Consider the following 18,892-nt stretch of genomic DNA (forward strand, 5'->3'; position numbering starts at 1 on the left):
GCGTTTTTTTTAATGGACACCCTTATTTTTTATTTCACTGTTTTTCTTTTCTACTAGTTAATTTGAACAACTTTTGTCTAAAACATTTTTTTATTTGTCTCATATTTTCTGAGATATTTGAGGAAAACTTGATAACTTTTTCAATATTTAACTTACGATATCTCGCTAATTATTTGTCGGAAGAAAAAGTGGTACTAGACTTTCTTGCTTTATTTAGTCTCAAGAATATATTGTTACAATAGCGCCCTGATTTTTATTAATTTGATGATTTTGAAATTTCCAAATTTCAGTAAGTTAACAAAAGTCAAAGCGTTATTGTAATAATATATTCTTGAGACTAAATAAAGCAAGAAAGTTTAATACCACTTTTTCTTCCGACAAATAGTTAGCGAGATATCGTAAGTTAAATATTGAAAAAGTTATCCAATTTTCCTCAAATATCTCAAAAAATATTAGACAAATAAAATGTTTTAGACAAAAGTTGTTCAAATTAACTAGTAGAAAAAAATAGTGTAATAAAAAATAAGTTCCCATTTAAAAAACGCAAGTTGACCTTCAAATGACCTTGAAAATAAAGGTCAAGGTAAAAATCAAGGTCATCATAAGGTAGCTCACTTAAATCTCTACAACTTTTATTGAGATCATTTTCCTTGAAACTTCAATACTGAAGAGTTATTTGGGGTGAGACATTAAAATGGGACACCCTGTATATGTATATATGCACGTATCTAAAAACTGTAATGAATGAATCACAAAATACTGCACATATTGTATAATGTATACATCTTACTATGAAATAATTACATATTACGAATTAGAATATCAATTAAATGTCAAATGTAGAGTATGAATCATTTTAGACAAAATTATACAAAATGATTTTTTCCGTAAGAGCTATAAAGACATGTTTTTAGAAAGTTTTTAGAAAGTGCCATACATCTTCTTAATTTAGGTTTCACATCTATTTTTATCTAACTTTATTTCTTAATCGATCTATATGTATAAATCTATGAGAGAATTATATACATATTTTTTTATTTAACATAAGCTCTTATAACAACAGCTTTTAGTTGTAACGCCTGATTTCTCGTTATTTTGATTCATGACGTCAAAAGTGAAAACCATACATGTTTAGAATTTTTGTTCATAAAATCAACATGACTAAATTTCGTAATTAAAAAGTATGTCACATATTACATTCACGACTGTTCATTGCACACAAATGACACTTCATGAATGTATCTTTTTATTTCAATATATATTTTGCAAGAGCTTTAAATGAATTTTTTTGCATTTCTGACGTCATTAATCAAAATAGCCACGGTAAAAAGAAAACAGGAATTTTAATTATGAGGTATGTTGCAATTCTTTTCTTCTTTCATGCTGTAGTTTTTATGCATTTTGTTGGAAATATAAATAAAATTTTGTGCTTGTACGTCGTATGATGATGCGTATTAACAGAGAGGTAGTATTCTTCATATTTTCAAACAATAGGAAACAATAATCTTAAGGTAGAAATTAATATTTCTAGCTTAGTTTTATCATTTGCAATTCGTCAAACTGGCAACCAACATAGCAAAAGTATCACAGAATACGATGTTCTACTATTTGCTTTCTCAACAACGGTACTTAAAAAATACTGCATTGTTTAATATTATTTATATACATATACATATAACGATATCGATGTAATCTTACAAAAATCTCATCTCTTCACAATAATATTCGTATGAAAAATATACTATTTTAAAGTAAATTTTTCACGTTAAACGCGAAATATATAGTGCATATATAATTAAAGTCTCTTTTTTGATACTAATTCTTTGTCTCTCGCTTTATCAGCGACGATTCATTTGGTCCTACCATATCGATGGCGAGTGAGTCTCGAGCAGCAAGTGTCGATAAATCTTGATCATGATTCGTAATACGATGTATATAATATGTTCCACAAAATAGCCGCGGTCATGAGACCAGTGTAAGTGAACATGCTAGCCCACCAGATAACTTTCTCCCAAGTCTTCACCTCGAGATTTCGGAGCACGTTTATACCCACCAGAAGTCCCGCTATAGCACCGGCCAAGTGAGCTACATAGCCGACCTGGTCGTTGGTGTCTAGAACGTAACGATTCCATACGGCTTGACCGATATCGACACTCGTGACTATAAGGAACACTAACAACTGCAGGACGGCAAATTCCATTTGTGACCAATTCATTATAATTGTCGCCACGTGCGCGGTAATCAAAGCATACACTCCACCTGACGCACCGGCCAAGTAAACTGTCGGATCAGAGACGGAAGTGCCAAGCGAACCAGCTACCACTCCGGCTATGTATATAATCAGTACTCTCCACCATTTGTGCACCATCTCTAGAGGAATACCCAACATAATTTGCACCAGTAGGTTAACGACCAAATGGAAAACTCTGTTGAATATGAGAACATTAAATTATAATTATTAGTAAACAAAGTATATAAATTGTAGCATATAATAATATAATGTTTACAATTACATATATCTTAATTAACATAAATATTTAACATAAATATTTTAATTATATATACATGTACACACGCATATACACATACAACTAATGTATAGAGCTCTTCTTCTTTTTATTCTAGTATATTAATATATACTATATAAATAATATATTATGCAATTGATTTAAAAGCTAATTTAATAAAATATTACTACTGAGTTTAATTTTATCTTTGGAGGAGTGTTGGATAAAAAAGAAATAATAAAAGATAAAAAAAGAAAAGTAAAATATAGAATAATCAATATAGAAGAGTATTAATACGTACCCTACATGTACGAACATATACGTTAGATAACGCCATGCTTGGTACCTCTTGTGCGGATTATAAATAAATAATGTAGCTGCTGGTCCTTCTACAGAAAGAGATTTGTGCTTAATCACATCATACATGAACAACATGATTTCTACTATTGATATGATTATCATCGCTACGGCCGGCGGTCGACAGCTGTACTCATCTTCGTACAGCCCATCCGGATAATCGCTAGATCGCAGAGAAGATTCCGTTATTGTGCTAGTTTGCTGCTGAAAGGTCTGGGAATCGCCAAAACTTGAAGGGGCATGCATTACAATACTGAATTGTCGCTGAGGGTAATACCTAGAGCCCACAGAGGTCTGTCTCATTGTGCGACTTGGCCGTTGGGGTATCACAGACTGAACATATCGCTGCACAAAGTGTCCGAATATGCCTTGCATATCCTTCCGGTGAATCTAAATACAAAGAGGAAGATCAATGAATTGTATCATATACATCTGATATGTGCAATGAATGTGATGTTGGATTTTGATGTACTTTAAGAATTCTTTACTAACCATTGCTATAAATTCAGGATATTCCAAGAAACCGGAATCATCCAGGTCTGCCTTGCGCATTATTGTGCGTACTACCCCAGCAGGAATATCATTAGAAAAATCTGGCCCACGTATCATCTCCTTCAGTTCTTGAAGAGAAATTTTTCCATCACCATCAAGATCATATCTTTCAAAGATGGCTTTCCAATGCTGTCAAACAGAAAACAAAATGATTATTTTTAAAAAATACAGACAGCTAAGAAATACTATTTTACAAATATTTGAAAGTGATGAATGGATCAATCAAATTAATTTATTTAATACTTTGAAATATATAATATATCAAGAGGATTCTTTATTAGCCATTAGATTATAACCAACTTTATATAGCCAGAGAGCAAAATGTCACTTACAGCTTCATTATATTGTAGCGGGATAGTCACTGCAGTCTCACCCTCTCGATTAGTTGCCATTCTTATCAATTTGAAGCTCCTGCAAAGGTAAATATCAGATTAGTTGCAACATCAGGTAGTGACTGCGTATTCTTCTACGTATGTGTTTTATGGAACTTGGCAAGCAATCAACATGTTGCATTACATCACATCTCACTTTCAAGAGTGCCATACAAAACTATGCGTTCTTTCCACTGCCAGACATTTAACTTCCAATATTAAAGTTAAGCAGGTGTAAGAGGATGTGCAGGAGAAAAAGCAGACACAGCTGTGTCTAATTGAGATGTTGGCCGACTACTGCGAGGAGAAATATCTCTCGAATCGTATTAATTTTGACGTGCATACCCTGCCGTATCCGAAGAAGAGCTGTCTATAAGAAATTTCAGCCGTGGATGGACCACGTTCTGTGAACGGAGCACGTTATCACATAACAGGTTAACAAGCGCGTACACGTGCAAACGTGCCAGGGGAACACGGATTTTATCTGTCGAAGTGAACACAGGTCGTCGGTCATTCGATCTCCCCACGAGGAATAGGCGTAACTCGTCGGGATACGACTTACGGCCAGTCAATCTCTTGTAACTCCGCTACGCACGGGCAGGGCGGACGCGCACTTCACTTGGTGACTATTGCACACATGCACGCCTTCACGCTCACCAAGCTTAAACTATCGCGGTCCGCATGCGTTCCACGATCTACGATAATACTGGCAACAGCGATGACACATTTCTCTTTATCTCTTTGCGCGCAGATACGCGCGAAAAATCGATAAAGTCGACATACAACACGCCGCCTTTCCGCTCGGAATGCACTCCGGCACGATGACGCTTCCGGAGAGTACGAGCAGTCCACCTGTTGAATACCGCGGCGCGTTGCTATGTGCGCATACGCGTGTGACGTAGCCCTCCGGCCCTCGAAAAACTCGACGGTGTTACACAAAAGATCTGTTTTTCTCCTAACTACTGTATTCTTTCGGAATTTACAAAGAAATAAGTATACAATTTAGAATTTTTGAAATAAAAAGAAAAGAGGGGAGCTAATGTAAAGTAGTGCAGCAATAGAAAATAAACTTGAGAACTCGATGAAATCAATTTTTCGAGCTATGGCTACAGAAAAAACACCTGGGATAGCGCAACTTCTAAAAGATGTCTGAAAGACCTCAAAAAAAAAAATCCTTTAGAAAGAGCTTGTGCTGTCTTGACATTTTCCATCAGTCGTCGTGGAATTAGAATGACGATTACATAATTTTATCTTAAGAGCAAAAATATAAAAAGTTTTATACTTCCATTATTTGAAAAGTTACGAGCTCACTAAAGTCGATGAAATGAAATTTTTCGCTTTTCACATTTTTTATTCTTAGAAAATAATTATACGACCGTTACCCGAGTACAGGGAACACATATTTATCATTGAAGAATCTGAATTCGTGAGAAACCTGTCGACTTCAAGTTCTAACTTTTAATCGGACCTGTAATTTGCAACTGACATACTCGGCGATACCATTTGAAAATCGATCAATTAAATTCCGATCAATCTTCAATTCAACAAAGGAATCAGGGAATGGTCTTGGAATAGAACACTAACTAGTGACTCCATTGGTTAATTATCGCAAAGATCATTTTTATAAAATGATTTTTTTTAATATAAGACGCTTAGAAAAGTATACTGTCAAATATAGACAGAAATGAAAAAAAAGATGCGGCGTATCCTGTTCGAGAATAATAAACTCCATTTATCGAACGAAGAGAACACGATATGAAACCGCTGAAACATCGTGACCATTTAGCAATAAGCACATAGAAATGATCCCAAGATCTGCTGCGCGATGAGTGGCGTGATAATATCACATCACATCATTTAACCGCGATTATCGTGGAATTAGATTCATCGGTTCTATGAAACTAACCGATAACGATAAATTTTGAGCCTCCGAGAGAGATACGGGAACGAAGAGGAGAACACGCATACGCGAACGAACGCTGCAACGCGTGCCACTGACCTCGCTGTTTCAAGTGCGATCTCTTTCTGGAACTCTTTCTGGAACGCAGAGCCTAAATTTTTTGTTCTCAGATACTCGCAGCAGGTGTCACGGAAACGTGTTCGAGAGAACGCTCATAACGGTAAAAGACGGCTATAAACGGCCGCCATTTTTTTCACAAATCGCAGACTTTCGAGTGCGAGACGTGACGTGACGTGACGTGACGCAAGAGTAGGTTTCAATGAAGTTTCGAAAGACGTACGGTACATAGAGAAAAATATCATTCTACTGCTGAGGAAAGCAATTACTCAATTTGTTTTTCTTTCTTAAAGTAATCAAGTTATCTTAAACAAAAAATATTTTCTCGATAAGTCTTAAAATATCTATCAGAAATATTAGAAAAGCTCATTATCGTACACTCAAAGGAAAGATTTATTTTTTCAAAAATATTATAAAACTTATATTCTATATAGAAAACAAATCGAATTTTTGTTTTAAATCGAAATTTTTTATTGAAGTGTTAAATTTGCTAAGGTTTAGAACATATTTTGAGTAAATTTCATGTTTATAATAAACTTGTGATATAGATTTGCAAATACATAAACTTGTGAAATATTTGAAACAAATAACATCTACTTGAATGTAGTACATATATTTCTCTGTATTTAAAAAAAATGTACCACAAGATTGTGAAATTTCTTTGTGGGCATTCTTTTCTCTTTTTTCCTTTCTTGCCCGACACAATCGCTCATCCATCTCTGATAGATAGACAATGATCCGTCTGTCAATTTAAGAAATGTCTTTCTCACTTCCCGCTTGAATAGTGTATCCTATGCGACTCTTCGTTCTTTTTTTCAGTTATATATATATATATAACTAAAAAGTATATACCCAGTATATATATATATATAATGAGTGAGTCAGTTAAAGAGTTGCAGACTTATATCTCGGAAACAAAGCATTAAAAAAAAAATATATCAGACAAAAGTTGTATGGTTTCAAGCGGGTCATACACTATAAAACAACTATATTAGTTTGTTTACAGATGACGTCATTTTTGAGATATTCACTAATCATGTTAACTTATCGACTTTTGGAAATTTCAAAATCATCAAATTAACAAAAGTCAGCGCGCTATTGTAATATACTGAGGCCAAATAGAGTAAAAATATCTAGCGCCATTTTTTCTTCCGACAAACAGTGAGATATTGTAAGTTAAGTGTTGAAAAAGTTACCGAGTTTTCCTTAAATATTTCAAAAAATATTAGGCAAATAAAAAAATGTTTCAGACAAAAGTTGTTAAAATTAATTGGGACAAAAAGATGATATGATAAAAAATTGGAGTTTCTGTTTAAGGAAAGTAATGAAAGTTGTTTTATGTTCCCCTTGAAACTATACAACTTTTATCTGATACATTTTTCTCTAAAATGGTTCGTTTCCGAGATATAAGTCTGTAACTCTTTAACTGACTCACCCGATATACATATATAATTAGTCAAGTCGTAGAAGGACTCGGAAAGATTTCAAAAATCGACCTATTTGCAAACAAACACGAAGTTATTAGCTGCCTGCATGTTTAATTGATTTCGTTATTTTTTGAATTTCACATCACAGATTTCTTTAATTTTACATATTTCATCCGTAAAAATTCTGTCTAGTATATTTACGATGCAGGATGTTGGCTAAAGAGAAGCCGTCAAGGTTTCATATATAAAATATCAATATTGTTACGTTGTTGCTCACTAGTACTTAGAATACGTCTAATCACGAGGCATCGATCATTTTCCAAGATATTCATCGGCATGGTGCATCACACAATGACTCATTGGAAACTCGTTGATGAAGCTATGAGGAAGAGAGGATCTTTCCAATGATGCTACATACATAAATATGCACACGCACATACTATGAAAAATGTCTGTCACGATGAAGTACATAGTATTTGCGCGAACGCGAATCTCGCGATACATTTATAAGAAGTTTTCTAAGTTAATCCAGAAGACAAATGCAAACGCCGCACTTTGCAGTTGATAAATGATATTTTGTCCTTGAAATTTTTACGGATGAAACATCCTCGACGTGAAGACGAAAACGAAGGCTTACACAACTCTCTTACGCAACTTTCGTGTAAGGCCGGGTCTACAATAGGTATAGTTAGGGTGACCATATGTACTCTTTTAAGAGTATATGTACTCTTTTTAAGGTGGTAAAAAGAGTACTCTCTACTTTTTACGTATCGTATTCTTGTATGTACTCTTTTTTCGTAATGTTAATTATACTTTGTCGATAATGACCAAAGAGCAGACTTCGGTGACGTTTTCATCACTCACAGCATTTGTGCGCCGCGAGCGCCAATACCGATTAAGCGTAGAGGTTCTACGCAACGGTGCACCGCTAGTTACTACGTAGGCAGTCTGAAAAGTTCTCCATCTGACACATACATGGCATTAGAAACTGTCAAACTATAATTGTATTGGAAAGTGGCATCTTTGATATAAACTGATATAAACCCATGTAAAATTTTATTCGATCTGTCAAGTCATTCGAGTAGTAGCACCAGTAGAGAAAGCTTTGTGCAAAATGGGTGCCGCATTTACTAACAATTGACCAAAAACGCAATTCGAATGCATATTTCTCAAACGTGTTTGGATCGTTTTAAGCAAAATAAAATGGATTTCAAGCGTCGTTTCATAACTGTTGATAAAACTTGGATCCATCACTATACACCAGAGCGAAAAAACCTTCCGGAATCACATTTTAATGATATTGAATTATTGGAAAAACGTTGGAATAAATGTATTGAAGTTTCAGGAGATTATATTGAAAAATAAAACATATTTCACGGCAAAAAAATTTTCTTTCATTATTAGGCCAAGAACTTTTCAGACTGCCCTTGTATAAATCGTGCAGCACAATCGACACTGGCGCGTAGCGTTCTGGCGTTGTGAGTGCAGAAAACGGCGCTGATGTCCGCTCTTTGGTAATGACACAGTGAAAACCGAAATTGTCATGCGATGTACGGAGTGCAAAATATAATTATAAAATATCTTAATAATATAATAAAATATATGTGTTCGACTAATATTTCTCGGTTTATTTAGTACCCACTATGTTTTATTTTAAATATTATACCTAGTAATCCATTAATCACTGTCCCAGATAAAACATAAAATAAAATCATTTTGACGTCAAAATGATATAATTTTTATATTATTTGACGTCACCTTGACTTTTATATGATTTTGTGTTCTACTTACTGTACTCTTTTGGGACCGTAATTAGTACTCTTTTATACTCTTTTTTTTACCCGTCTTTTACTTTTTTTTTATAACTGGGATATGGTCACCCTAGGTATAGTAAGCTTTAAGCCTTAAGAAATTAACTAACCCAAGTCAATTTTTACAAGATTAATCGAATAAGGTTAGCCAATTTCTTAAGGCTTAAAGCTTACTATACCTATTGTAGACCCGGCCTAACATTAACAATGAAAGATGATAATAAAATGAAAAAAGATGTGGAAAAATTACATTTATGATCTGAATGTAACGCAACATTCGCGCCTGCTATTTTTTATATATATTGGAATACTATAGGCGCGCGCTACGTACGCGCTATTTAGCTATATTAAAAAGAATACAACATTTGCACAATAAAAAAATAATTGCGGTTCTAATAAGTAAATTTTAAAGTCAACCAGCTCAGAACTCAAAAAGCTGCAAAATTCCGTGAACCTTAACCACAAATAACTACGAACTGTCCAAATGCACAACAGTGCACGTGCAGTGAAGTAAGGCGCGACGCGACAATCAATCAGTATCGCGGAAAAGAGACTTTAACGTTTCGGTAAAAAATAAATTTACAATGTTGATATGCCTTTTTTAGAAAGAGAGGGATCAGTGTGTTTAGAGCAATGATCCATATGGTTTCTGAAATGTTTCTGACGTTTAAAAAAAGTTAAAAAAAATTGTTGTAAGCTGAATATTCACATGTTTCATGCAAAATATCATTTATAATAAAAAAATTGAAGAAAAAATATGTTCCTAAAAAAACCAATGTCAATGAACTTCTTAAATGACACTATTAAATTATTTTGAATAATATAAGAGATTTTAAGACGAATTCAACGCATTATCGCAAATGTCACTTTTATTGATGTTTAATATTAAATTTATAACATTATTTTAAATAACAGTATATATGAGATTTGACTAGAAATGAAAACATAAAAACTGAAAGTTGTCTGAAAACTTCTCTCTCTCTCTCTCTCTTTCTCTTTCTCTCTCTCTCTCTCTCTCTCTGTCTTTATCTCCTCTCCTCCTCCCTCTTTTTTCTCTCTTTCTTTCTTTGTTTATTCCCACAGTTAAAAATTTAAAACACGACATACTTCGATCGATGCTGATACCACCCCCACCACTACATCCTAGTCGGCGATGAGGTTGCTTAGCGACAGATAAATCAACAAACAAACTATTCAAGTCATTGACAGCCAAGCTTATTCAGTGTTTCACCGTTCTGATCTCTCTTCGCAGAATAATCAAATCGGCGTATTAATACTCGTCATGGTTTTTGACTCAAAATATAAGACAGAGAAAAAGAAGACAGCGGCTATCTACAGGGTGAATGAACCGATGGACAATCTGAAAATAAGGTGTTGCGTCATTCAAATATTTATTTCAATAAACGATAAATAAACCAATGTACAAATTTAACTCGATAAATTTGATTGATATATCGAATTGGATGTGAGATACAATTTAATTCCCGACAACATTGGATCACTGGCAACTGGTAGAGTCGAAAAACAATTTCTCATAACTCTTTTCGGCACCTCGTTGGACCTCGAATAAAAATACAAGTTCGTTATTCCTTAATTTTCCTCATTAATGGAATAATGAACTTTTTGGTATAACATAAAAATAAAATTAATAAAGAAACAGAATAAAGAGGAATACGGAAACAAAAACAATAACAATTAAAATCATCAAGAAACATCATCGCGTAAAGAATCCTGCACATCTGATAACGCCAAGTTGACTTCGATTTTTCGCAGAGAAGTATAAAGGTTATAAATATAAAAACGAGGGAGGATGCTGTTTACACAAGTCTATAAAGTTTTCCAATGTACGTTATATAATCAATCGAAAGAGACTATAAGAGGTTTCCATTGTTTTCGTGATATTTCATATTTCATAGTGAGACGTCGATTATCCGCGTCAGTTGGAAAGCGATGAATGTCAATTATTCGTGCGACGAGCTGAATGAGACTTTCGGGTGAACAGAGAAAAATCGTCTCGAGAATAATCAGCCGGGAATATGAGGATTGAGAGAACAAAAGAGTACATTTACATGCGAGGAATTATTAACATAAACCTTTTACGTTCGAGGCGTTCGTTACATAAGCACCAATGGTTTTCTTTTGCTTCGCTTTACACGTCGTACTGTCTAACATTTATATCTACGATTATAAAAGTTGTTCAAGTCATGTATTTTTTGTTTTGTTTTTTCCTCCAAGATAATTATTCGCCTGTACATCTCACGAATTAACCCATATTACTTTCCAGTGAGGTGTCGAGGAACTCTACATGCGAGTCATTGTTCTTCTCTCATATTAGAAAAATAAATATAAATAGCGCAAGAAACATTTCTGTTTAAGAATGCTCGATTTCATTGACATTTGTACTCTCACTTTGTAAAAACATTTGCAGTTTTAGCAAATATAATGCAAATAGAAAAACAGTAAATTACAAAAGCTACATTGGGTCAGTATTTAGCAAACACAGTGTAACATATAATATGTAATATACTTATTAGTTGTAATTTCCTTCTCAACTATGTAACTATTATTTACACTATATAAAGTGTTCTATTTTAAATGCCCCAGGCAAATATTTTGAAAAATATGGAAGATATGGAAAAATATTTTAGACAAAAGTCATATGGTTTTAAGGGGGACATAAAATAACTATATTAGTTTGTTTACAGATGGCGCCACTTTTAAAATATTCACTGATCATTACTTTTCTTAAATGGAAACTTCCAATTTTGTATTGTATCATCTTTTTCTAATTTTAACTAATTAATTAACCAATTAATTTGAACAATTTTTGTCCGAAACATTTTTTAATTGCCTAATATTTTTTTTAGATATTTAAGGAAAACTTGATAACTTTTTCAATATTTAACTTACGATATCTCGCTAATTATTTGTCAAAAGAAAAAGTGGTATTAGACTTTTACTCTACTTGGTCTCAAGAATATATTGTTACAATAGTGCTCTAACTTTCGTTAACTTATCGACTTTTGGAAATTTCAAAATCATCAAAATTTCCAAGTTTTCTTTAAATATCTAAAAAAATATTAGGCAAATAAAAAAATGTTTCAGACAAAAGTTGTTAAAATAATGGTAGAAAAAAATTATATAATAAAAAATGGGATTTCCATTCAAGAAAAGTAACGATTAGTGAATATTTCGAAAGTGGTACCATCTGGTGCATGCATAAACAAACTGGTATAATTATTTTGTCTCCCTTGTAACTATACAACTTTTCTCTGAAACATTTTTCCGTATCTTCTATATTTTTCGAGATATTGGCCTGTGGCATTTAAAATGGGACACTGTATAGTGTAAGTAACAGTTACATTGTTGAGTAGGAAATTACAACTAACAGGTATGTTACATGTTACATTGTATAATTTGATAAAACAGCTATAACATCACAGTGCTGGTCATTAGGCACACTGTAACGGTACACTCAATGTACGGAAGTCGATGAGGACTGCTTGCGAGATTAACTCAATTTTGTCTTTGTCATAACTTGTTATGTCAATACTTGTTGTGCCAGTTTCTTAATCACTGGCAATTTGGCGTATAGATTTCACGGCTTCTTACGCGAAATTGAACATGAGACAAAGAGGAAGATCGAAAGAAAGAGAAGGAAAAAGGAGGACAGAGCATAAGCATCTGGCCCAGGCGAACCACTGTTATACTTTATATTCTATCAAAAAACGTTATCGGTATTTCGTTTATTGTTTCAGGGTGCGAGTCGTACAGCAGAGGTCTCTGCTTGCCGAGTTTTTGGAAGAGTTCGAGGGTGAAACCAGGGACTCCAACTATTTGGTAGAGGAGGATCGTATTTTTGGCTGGCAGGAAAAGGTGTTCAGCTCATTTGAAATCGACTTCTATGCGGACGGAAAAAATTGCCTCACTGATTATCAGCGGGATTATCATCGGCGCATACGTGATAACAATGGAGAGCTGCGGACCGGTCGATTATATTCCTACACGGAGAACGACTCCTATTATTTCGACAAGGAACTCCTCACAGAACCCTACAGGTAGGAATTGTTGCCATTCTGCGAAAAAAAAACAAGCCATCGTACGAGAGCTCTTCGTCGAGCAAGAACGAATATCTCTGATGAATTCATCGGACGCGAATTGATTACTTGCATTTATTAATAAACGCTCTCGTACAAACATTCATTTCTAAACCTTTCTTTTCTATTTTACAACGAATATATCCTGTGTACATGAATTTATTTCCTATCAAAGTTGAAAGAGATTGAAGAGATTTCAAAAAACAAATTTCACTAATCGAAATTTTATAAACCGAAATTTCAATCAAATTGAACGATTAACGAACATAACATGTAATAAATCTTTTAACTGTGTAATTTTGTCTGGTAAGATAAAAGTACCAAAAAAAAATGCCGGGACACTTACTTTTAGATATTTTTATTATTTTGATTTTTAAATATGAATAATTTGAACTTTCAACATAAAATATATGTACACACTCAATATATATACACACAGGATGAGATATCTAAAACAAGTCATCTGAATAACTTTGAACCTGAATAAACAACCAAACTGGAAAAAATGTTATGTTAAATGCAGAAATTGAAGGATTTTAAATGACGCATCATATAGTAATGTTAGTATAACTTTAAACAGCGTCTTCAGCGTCCTCACTATGGAAAAGTCACCTTGAATTTTTTAAATGAAAATCCTTATTTTTATTATATCGTTTTTTTCTACCAATTAATTTTAACAACTTTTGTCTGAAACCTTTTTTTACTTGCCTAATATTTTTTGAGATATTGAGAGGAAAACTTGGTAATTTTTTCAATATTTAACTTACGATATCTCGCTAACTATTTGTCAAAAGAAAAAATGGTGCTAGACTCTTTTACTCTATTTGATCTTAAAAATATGATGTTATAATAGTGCCCTAATTTTTGTTAACTTGATGGTTTTTAGAAATTTCAAAATTATGTTAACAAAAGTTAGGGCACTATTGTAACTGCATATTCTTGAGACTAGAATAAAGAGCAGAGTAAAAAAGCATAATATCACTCATTCTTCTGACAAATAATTACCGAGATATCGTAAGTTAAATATTGAAAAAGTTATTAAGTTTTTCTTAAATATCTAAAAAAATATTAGGCAAATAAGAAAAGATTTTGGACAGATTAACAATTATTCAAATTAATTGATAAAAAAGGTGATATAATAAAAAATGAAGATTTCCATTTAAAAAAATTCAAGATGACCTTTCATAGTTCCAAAATTAGGTACATATCTCGGTATTGATACTTTTTCCTTAAATCAGAATTCAAAATGTCACGTGAAAAAATTGCCTAAAAGAAATTTCACTTACAGGTCGTACCTGTCAACAAAAAATCAAACAGCACTGCCGACCTTGCGAAATCGCAAGCCTTTTCGGGAACGCTACAACAAGAGTGTAGTGGACACAGCCACGGAAGAAAGAATTCGATCGAGTCATTATTTGTACACGGCCTATACTGTCATGTATATAATGGTCGATCTCTCTCGGCATGATGAGCCTACGGTTGGGTCGAACCGCGACTCAGAAACGCTACTCTGCACCGTGACTTACAATAAGATGTGTAAACTGCTGACGATTAGCCCTGATTTTATTAGCGACGATGACGAGCATTACGACGTCACCAATAGCTACGGCATTAAGTACAATTATTGGATTGAACATGTCTCCAAGGAGCAGACGTCGCCGGAGCTACAACGACAACACAAGGATATGCGGCGCGTGAGTATATTCGCTATTCTCAACGGAAGAGAAGGAGGAGGAGAGGGACGGTGGAAAAGGAGAGAAGGGGAGGTGGAGGAGGAGGAGGACGGACCATTCTTTGAGAGAGTTCTCCGCATCGCTATCGTCGTGTCGGCAAGGTTTTTCGTGGAAAATGCATGTCTGCGATTCCTGCTCGTGTGAGATGTGCTTGTTTATTTGCGTTGTAGCGCGGTTACATTTATATCCGACGTTTTTCTCCGTGATCGCTGATCGGTCTTTTCCTGATGACTTACACGCAGTGGATGTTAATATTACATACACACGATATTTTTAATAATGTTATATTGGAAGTGACGGAATGCTGGTCGTGAGCCGAAAGTGGCCGATAGAACGAAATTACTTCCAGATCGAAATTAAAAACTCCTAACATAATTCGCACGCTCGTCATTGTTATTTCGAAAAAATTGCAACAGGATTGCACGCATGGCGCAAGTAATTAAGAGAATTCATAGTGATGACGACGCAATCGGGAAATATTGTAGTATGCGTCAACGGCTGCGAAATCCGCGGGAAACACTTTGTGTGTGTATGTGTGTGTGCGTGTGTGTGCGTGTGTGTGCGTGTGCGTGCGTGCGTGCGTGCGCGCGCGCGTATGTGTGTGTGTGTGTCATTTATCTCTTTCGTAATGCACGGTGTTAAGAAATAAAAAGAATTGCACGGCAATCGGCGGATTACTGTGACAATAATTAATGAAATTAATTCGTTATGTTGTAAATTATAAATTATACACGGAAAAATTCGCAGAATTATCTAGAAATAATACACGGAGAGTTCACAGTTGAAAGAAGCAGAACGTGTAATTCTCAGAGTCGAATTTAGTTCCGAAGAATCAGAAGTCGTTTCTTTTAATCAATAAAATGTTTTGGTTTATTCATTGTCACGTTGAGAAAGAGAGGGAGAGAGAAAGAGAAAGAGAAAGAGAGAGAAAGAGAGAGAGAGAGAGAGAGAGAGAGAGAGAGAGAGAGAGAGAGAGAGAGGGAGAGAGAGGGAGAGAGAGAGAGAGAGAGAGAGAGATTCGGCCGAACTTTCTTTTTCGTATACTTTTGAGTAATTTGGTCTCACAAAAACAGTCCGTGAACGTGCAGCGTCGCCCGATAATATCCGATCGATCAGGAAAACGTGACGCGACATGTGGAAGCTCGCGTGTCAGCCATGTATCGAATTATGACGATGATGAAACAATTTGGCAAGCCAACGCAGAGAAAAAGTTTGGTTGAATTAACATAATAATGAATGAACTAAACGCTTTGCACAGCGTTTGAAAGAAATTCTAATTCTTATGAGCGAAATTCAGGTCTAATAGTTGGATTGCAAACTTCACTTTTTTCAACGAATATTCCTTCGTCCAAAACGCATTTGGTTCATTCATTATCACGCTAATTTAATCTTCTTTTTCTATGAACACGTTTGTCTTTCACATTCGCATGAATAAACTCGAGTGCCGATTAACCTCGATGAAAATCCTAGCAACATTGATATGAGACAACGTAGAGTTTACTGTTACGAGTTCAAGCGTTAGAGGAAGTCATGAGTGTGTTCGCATTTTGTTCGGTTGACGTAATAGGCACATAAACAAATTTTCAATATTTGTGATTTGAAAAAAAAAAGAAAGAAAACAACACACATACCCCACGTAGGATACTTCCGAGATCTGTCGCATTACTCTCTGCGGATAGAACATGATGATTGTCGGTATGTTGTTATCGTTGTTTCATAAAAATTATTCCTCTCTCGGCATTCCGCATTCGCAGGATTATGGCATCTTCGGCGGACTGCCGTCAATTCACCGCTATCGTCGTTCTCCTTTTTCGGTTATTTGAAAAAACACATTCGGAAGTTTCGGAGCCCAACAATTTGATGGTTGTGCTCTCGCGCATAGTTGCTATTATATATTAATCGGCGAGCAGGAAATATATATATATATATACGAAAGTACATACGTATATATGTATGTTAACGACAATGACTAACCGACTGTTGAATGTATTAGACGGAGATGTTTCCTCATACACGTGTGCACATGTCTCAGAAGAAGTAAGTTGATCACTGCGCTGCCTACGCTCAACTGAATCCTATGGTTCTCCGAATGTCTTTCTGAACGTTCTCCTCCATGAAGTGTAGTATATAGTGTTATCGGCTAGTGTATACGTACATATACACAGTTTATATGTGCACAGTGGGACAGAAATATCTGCAAACACAGAGAATCGGCTTTCACGTAATTCTACATCGGCAGGGAGAAGCAGCAGTAGGGATTTATGCGCATGTATCAGCGCTGTATATCACCGCCGTCGAGATGCGTAGAATCAGATTAGCGATTTTTATCTCGCGCTTTGTTAGACACACAGCCACACGAATGTACGTGCACGAAGGATATGAAAATATGTCCGCTGTCGTGTGATTCATACATGTAAGCGGAAGCTTTATGCGCTTATATCTGCTAGCTCAGCAAACTTTTATTATCTGCCCGAGTTGTGCACGCGTCGCGAGCAGAAATTCATCTGGATTAAATTGTATTTTGCGGCTCGCCGTGATTGAGTGAGATTATGTGTAAGAGATCTTGTATCTTTCATAATAAACATACACGAAAATTTAATGAAAGAGAGAGTTCTACTCAATAAAAACAAGTTAATAAGATTAAGTTGATGAGGAAGAATATAAATGCAACTTCCAGTAATCACGTTTAGCGAATATATACAAGAAACAAAAAATATTTTCGTGCAATACCAATATTTTTCTCTTCATAGTTTGAATGTTAATGTTAACTGCTTCTGTCTTTGTTCCATAGCTTTCGTTAGTATCAATAATTGTTTTTGGATGTTGCAGGAGGCACAACAGCTTGCCTATAAAGAAGCGGAAATATACAAGGATTTACAGTTTGCACCAGCGAATCTATCTACAGTATTTTTAAGTTTAGATATCGTGTCAGCCCACGGTTTCTCTTACGACGGACTATTTATCAACTATTTCATCGATCTGCCACAACACTGGAGCACGAAGCAGAAAGAAAGATTGGTCGGGAGAACGCAAAAATGTCTTTTGGACAATAAATCGGCGTGTTTTAGTTATTGCACCGATATATTGTTATATTACCCGTCAAAAGAGACTCAAGAATCGAGTGCAAACGTATCATCGTTTTGGCCTCATTTATTATTCTCCGTGGCATCTCTAGATGATTGGACCAGGTAATTATATGGAGTTCGCGTCGACACACGTTTCTATCTCTTGAATATTATAAATTGAAATAAATATTCTAAAAAAATTATTCTGAATTTCGTCTAATTTCTTTCTTTTGCTGTTAAAATTATTATGCTCGTATCAATTGTTGCGTACACACACAGGTATCGAATAGAGGGATATGCAGCATTACCACTACCATTGACACCTGGCTTGTACAAGTTCACAATTCCTACGTGGCGTGCGAAAGGAGGTTTCATCGATGCATTGAAACGATTCTTCATCGGCGGCTCTTATGAACTTCAGGATATAACGTATTGTAGTATTCCAGCGATATACGAGGGCAAAATTTTGGACAAGTCAAATCTGAAAATCGTATCTAGCGGAGATATTAAAATTAACATTAACATTGCTCATCACAATCGTACATTTGCAAAGTATTTTAATTATCAAACTAATAATTCAAATAGAATAAATACTGATACGCTTGTGAGTAGTGTTGAAAATGTTCTTGAACAATTTAAAGCAGCTAAAGAACGTATGATACAAATAAGAGCAATGAATCCATAAGTTATTTTATATAGTAATAATTGAGAAGAGGTGTCTATCTATATTCTATTATATCTAAACTAATTTTTTTTTACTATTGTATTTTCATTATATTTTTATTATTTTTTTTTTTATTATTATAATTATATTATATTATAAATATAGCTAGAATATAGCTAGATATGAGACAGAATTAAAGTTAGAAATAATTTTATACCTATTGCATATATACTGTACATCTATTGCAATAAATGCTGTTTTACAAATACAATCGAAGTAAATACTTATGTT

The 18,892-nt window shown here is 34.5% G+C and overlaps 2 protein-coding genes across 8 annotated transcripts; one reads left to right on the forward strand and one right to left on the reverse strand.

Annotated features, from left to right (window-relative positions):
- Positions 1-1,018: 1,018 nt before the first annotated feature.
- rho-4 (rhomboid-4) lies at positions 1,019-17,140 on the reverse strand. 7 transcript variants are annotated; one of them, XM_025301868.1, is made up of 6 exons: positions 16,847-17,140; positions 16,504-16,678; positions 3,749-3,827; positions 3,357-3,545; positions 2,809-3,254; positions 1,019-2,426 (listed from the first exon to the last, which is right to left on the reverse strand). In XM_025301868.1, the coding sequence occupies exons 2-6, from the start codon at positions 16,554-16,556 to the stop codon at positions 1,913-1,915; spliced, it is 1,281 nt and encodes a 426-aa protein (XP_025157653.1). In that variant the 5' UTR covers positions 16,557-16,678; positions 16,847-17,140; the 3' UTR covers positions 1,019-1,912. The 7 variants fall into 7 exon arrangements, with proteins under 7 accessions (XP_025157653.1, XP_011135622.1, XP_011135619.1 ...); XM_011137320.3 differs by having other exon boundaries at positions 2,809-3,027; positions 3,142-3,254; positions 16,504-17,137; XM_011137317.3 differs by having other exon boundaries at positions 16,504-17,140.
- On the forward strand, positions 10,114-18,685 carry Mks1 (Meckel syndrome, type 1). Its single transcript, XM_019840403.2, has 5 exons — positions 10,114-10,413; positions 12,801-13,100; positions 14,428-14,833; positions 17,702-18,060; positions 18,217-18,685. Exons 1-5 carry the CDS (start codon positions 10,325-10,327, stop codon positions 18,620-18,622), a joined length of 1,560 nt encoding a protein of 519 aa, XP_019695962.1. The 5' UTR covers positions 10,114-10,324; the 3' UTR covers positions 18,623-18,685.
- Positions 18,686-18,892: the final 207 nt, after the last annotated feature.

This window comes from Harpegnathos saltator, unplaced genomic scaffold (assembly GCF_003227715.2).
Source record: "Harpegnathos saltator strain DR-91 unplaced genomic scaffold, Hsal_v8.6 scaffold454, whole genome shotgun sequence".
In the NCBI taxonomy this organism is placed as follows: domain Eukaryota; kingdom Metazoa; phylum Arthropoda; class Insecta; order Hymenoptera; family Formicidae; genus Harpegnathos; species Harpegnathos saltator.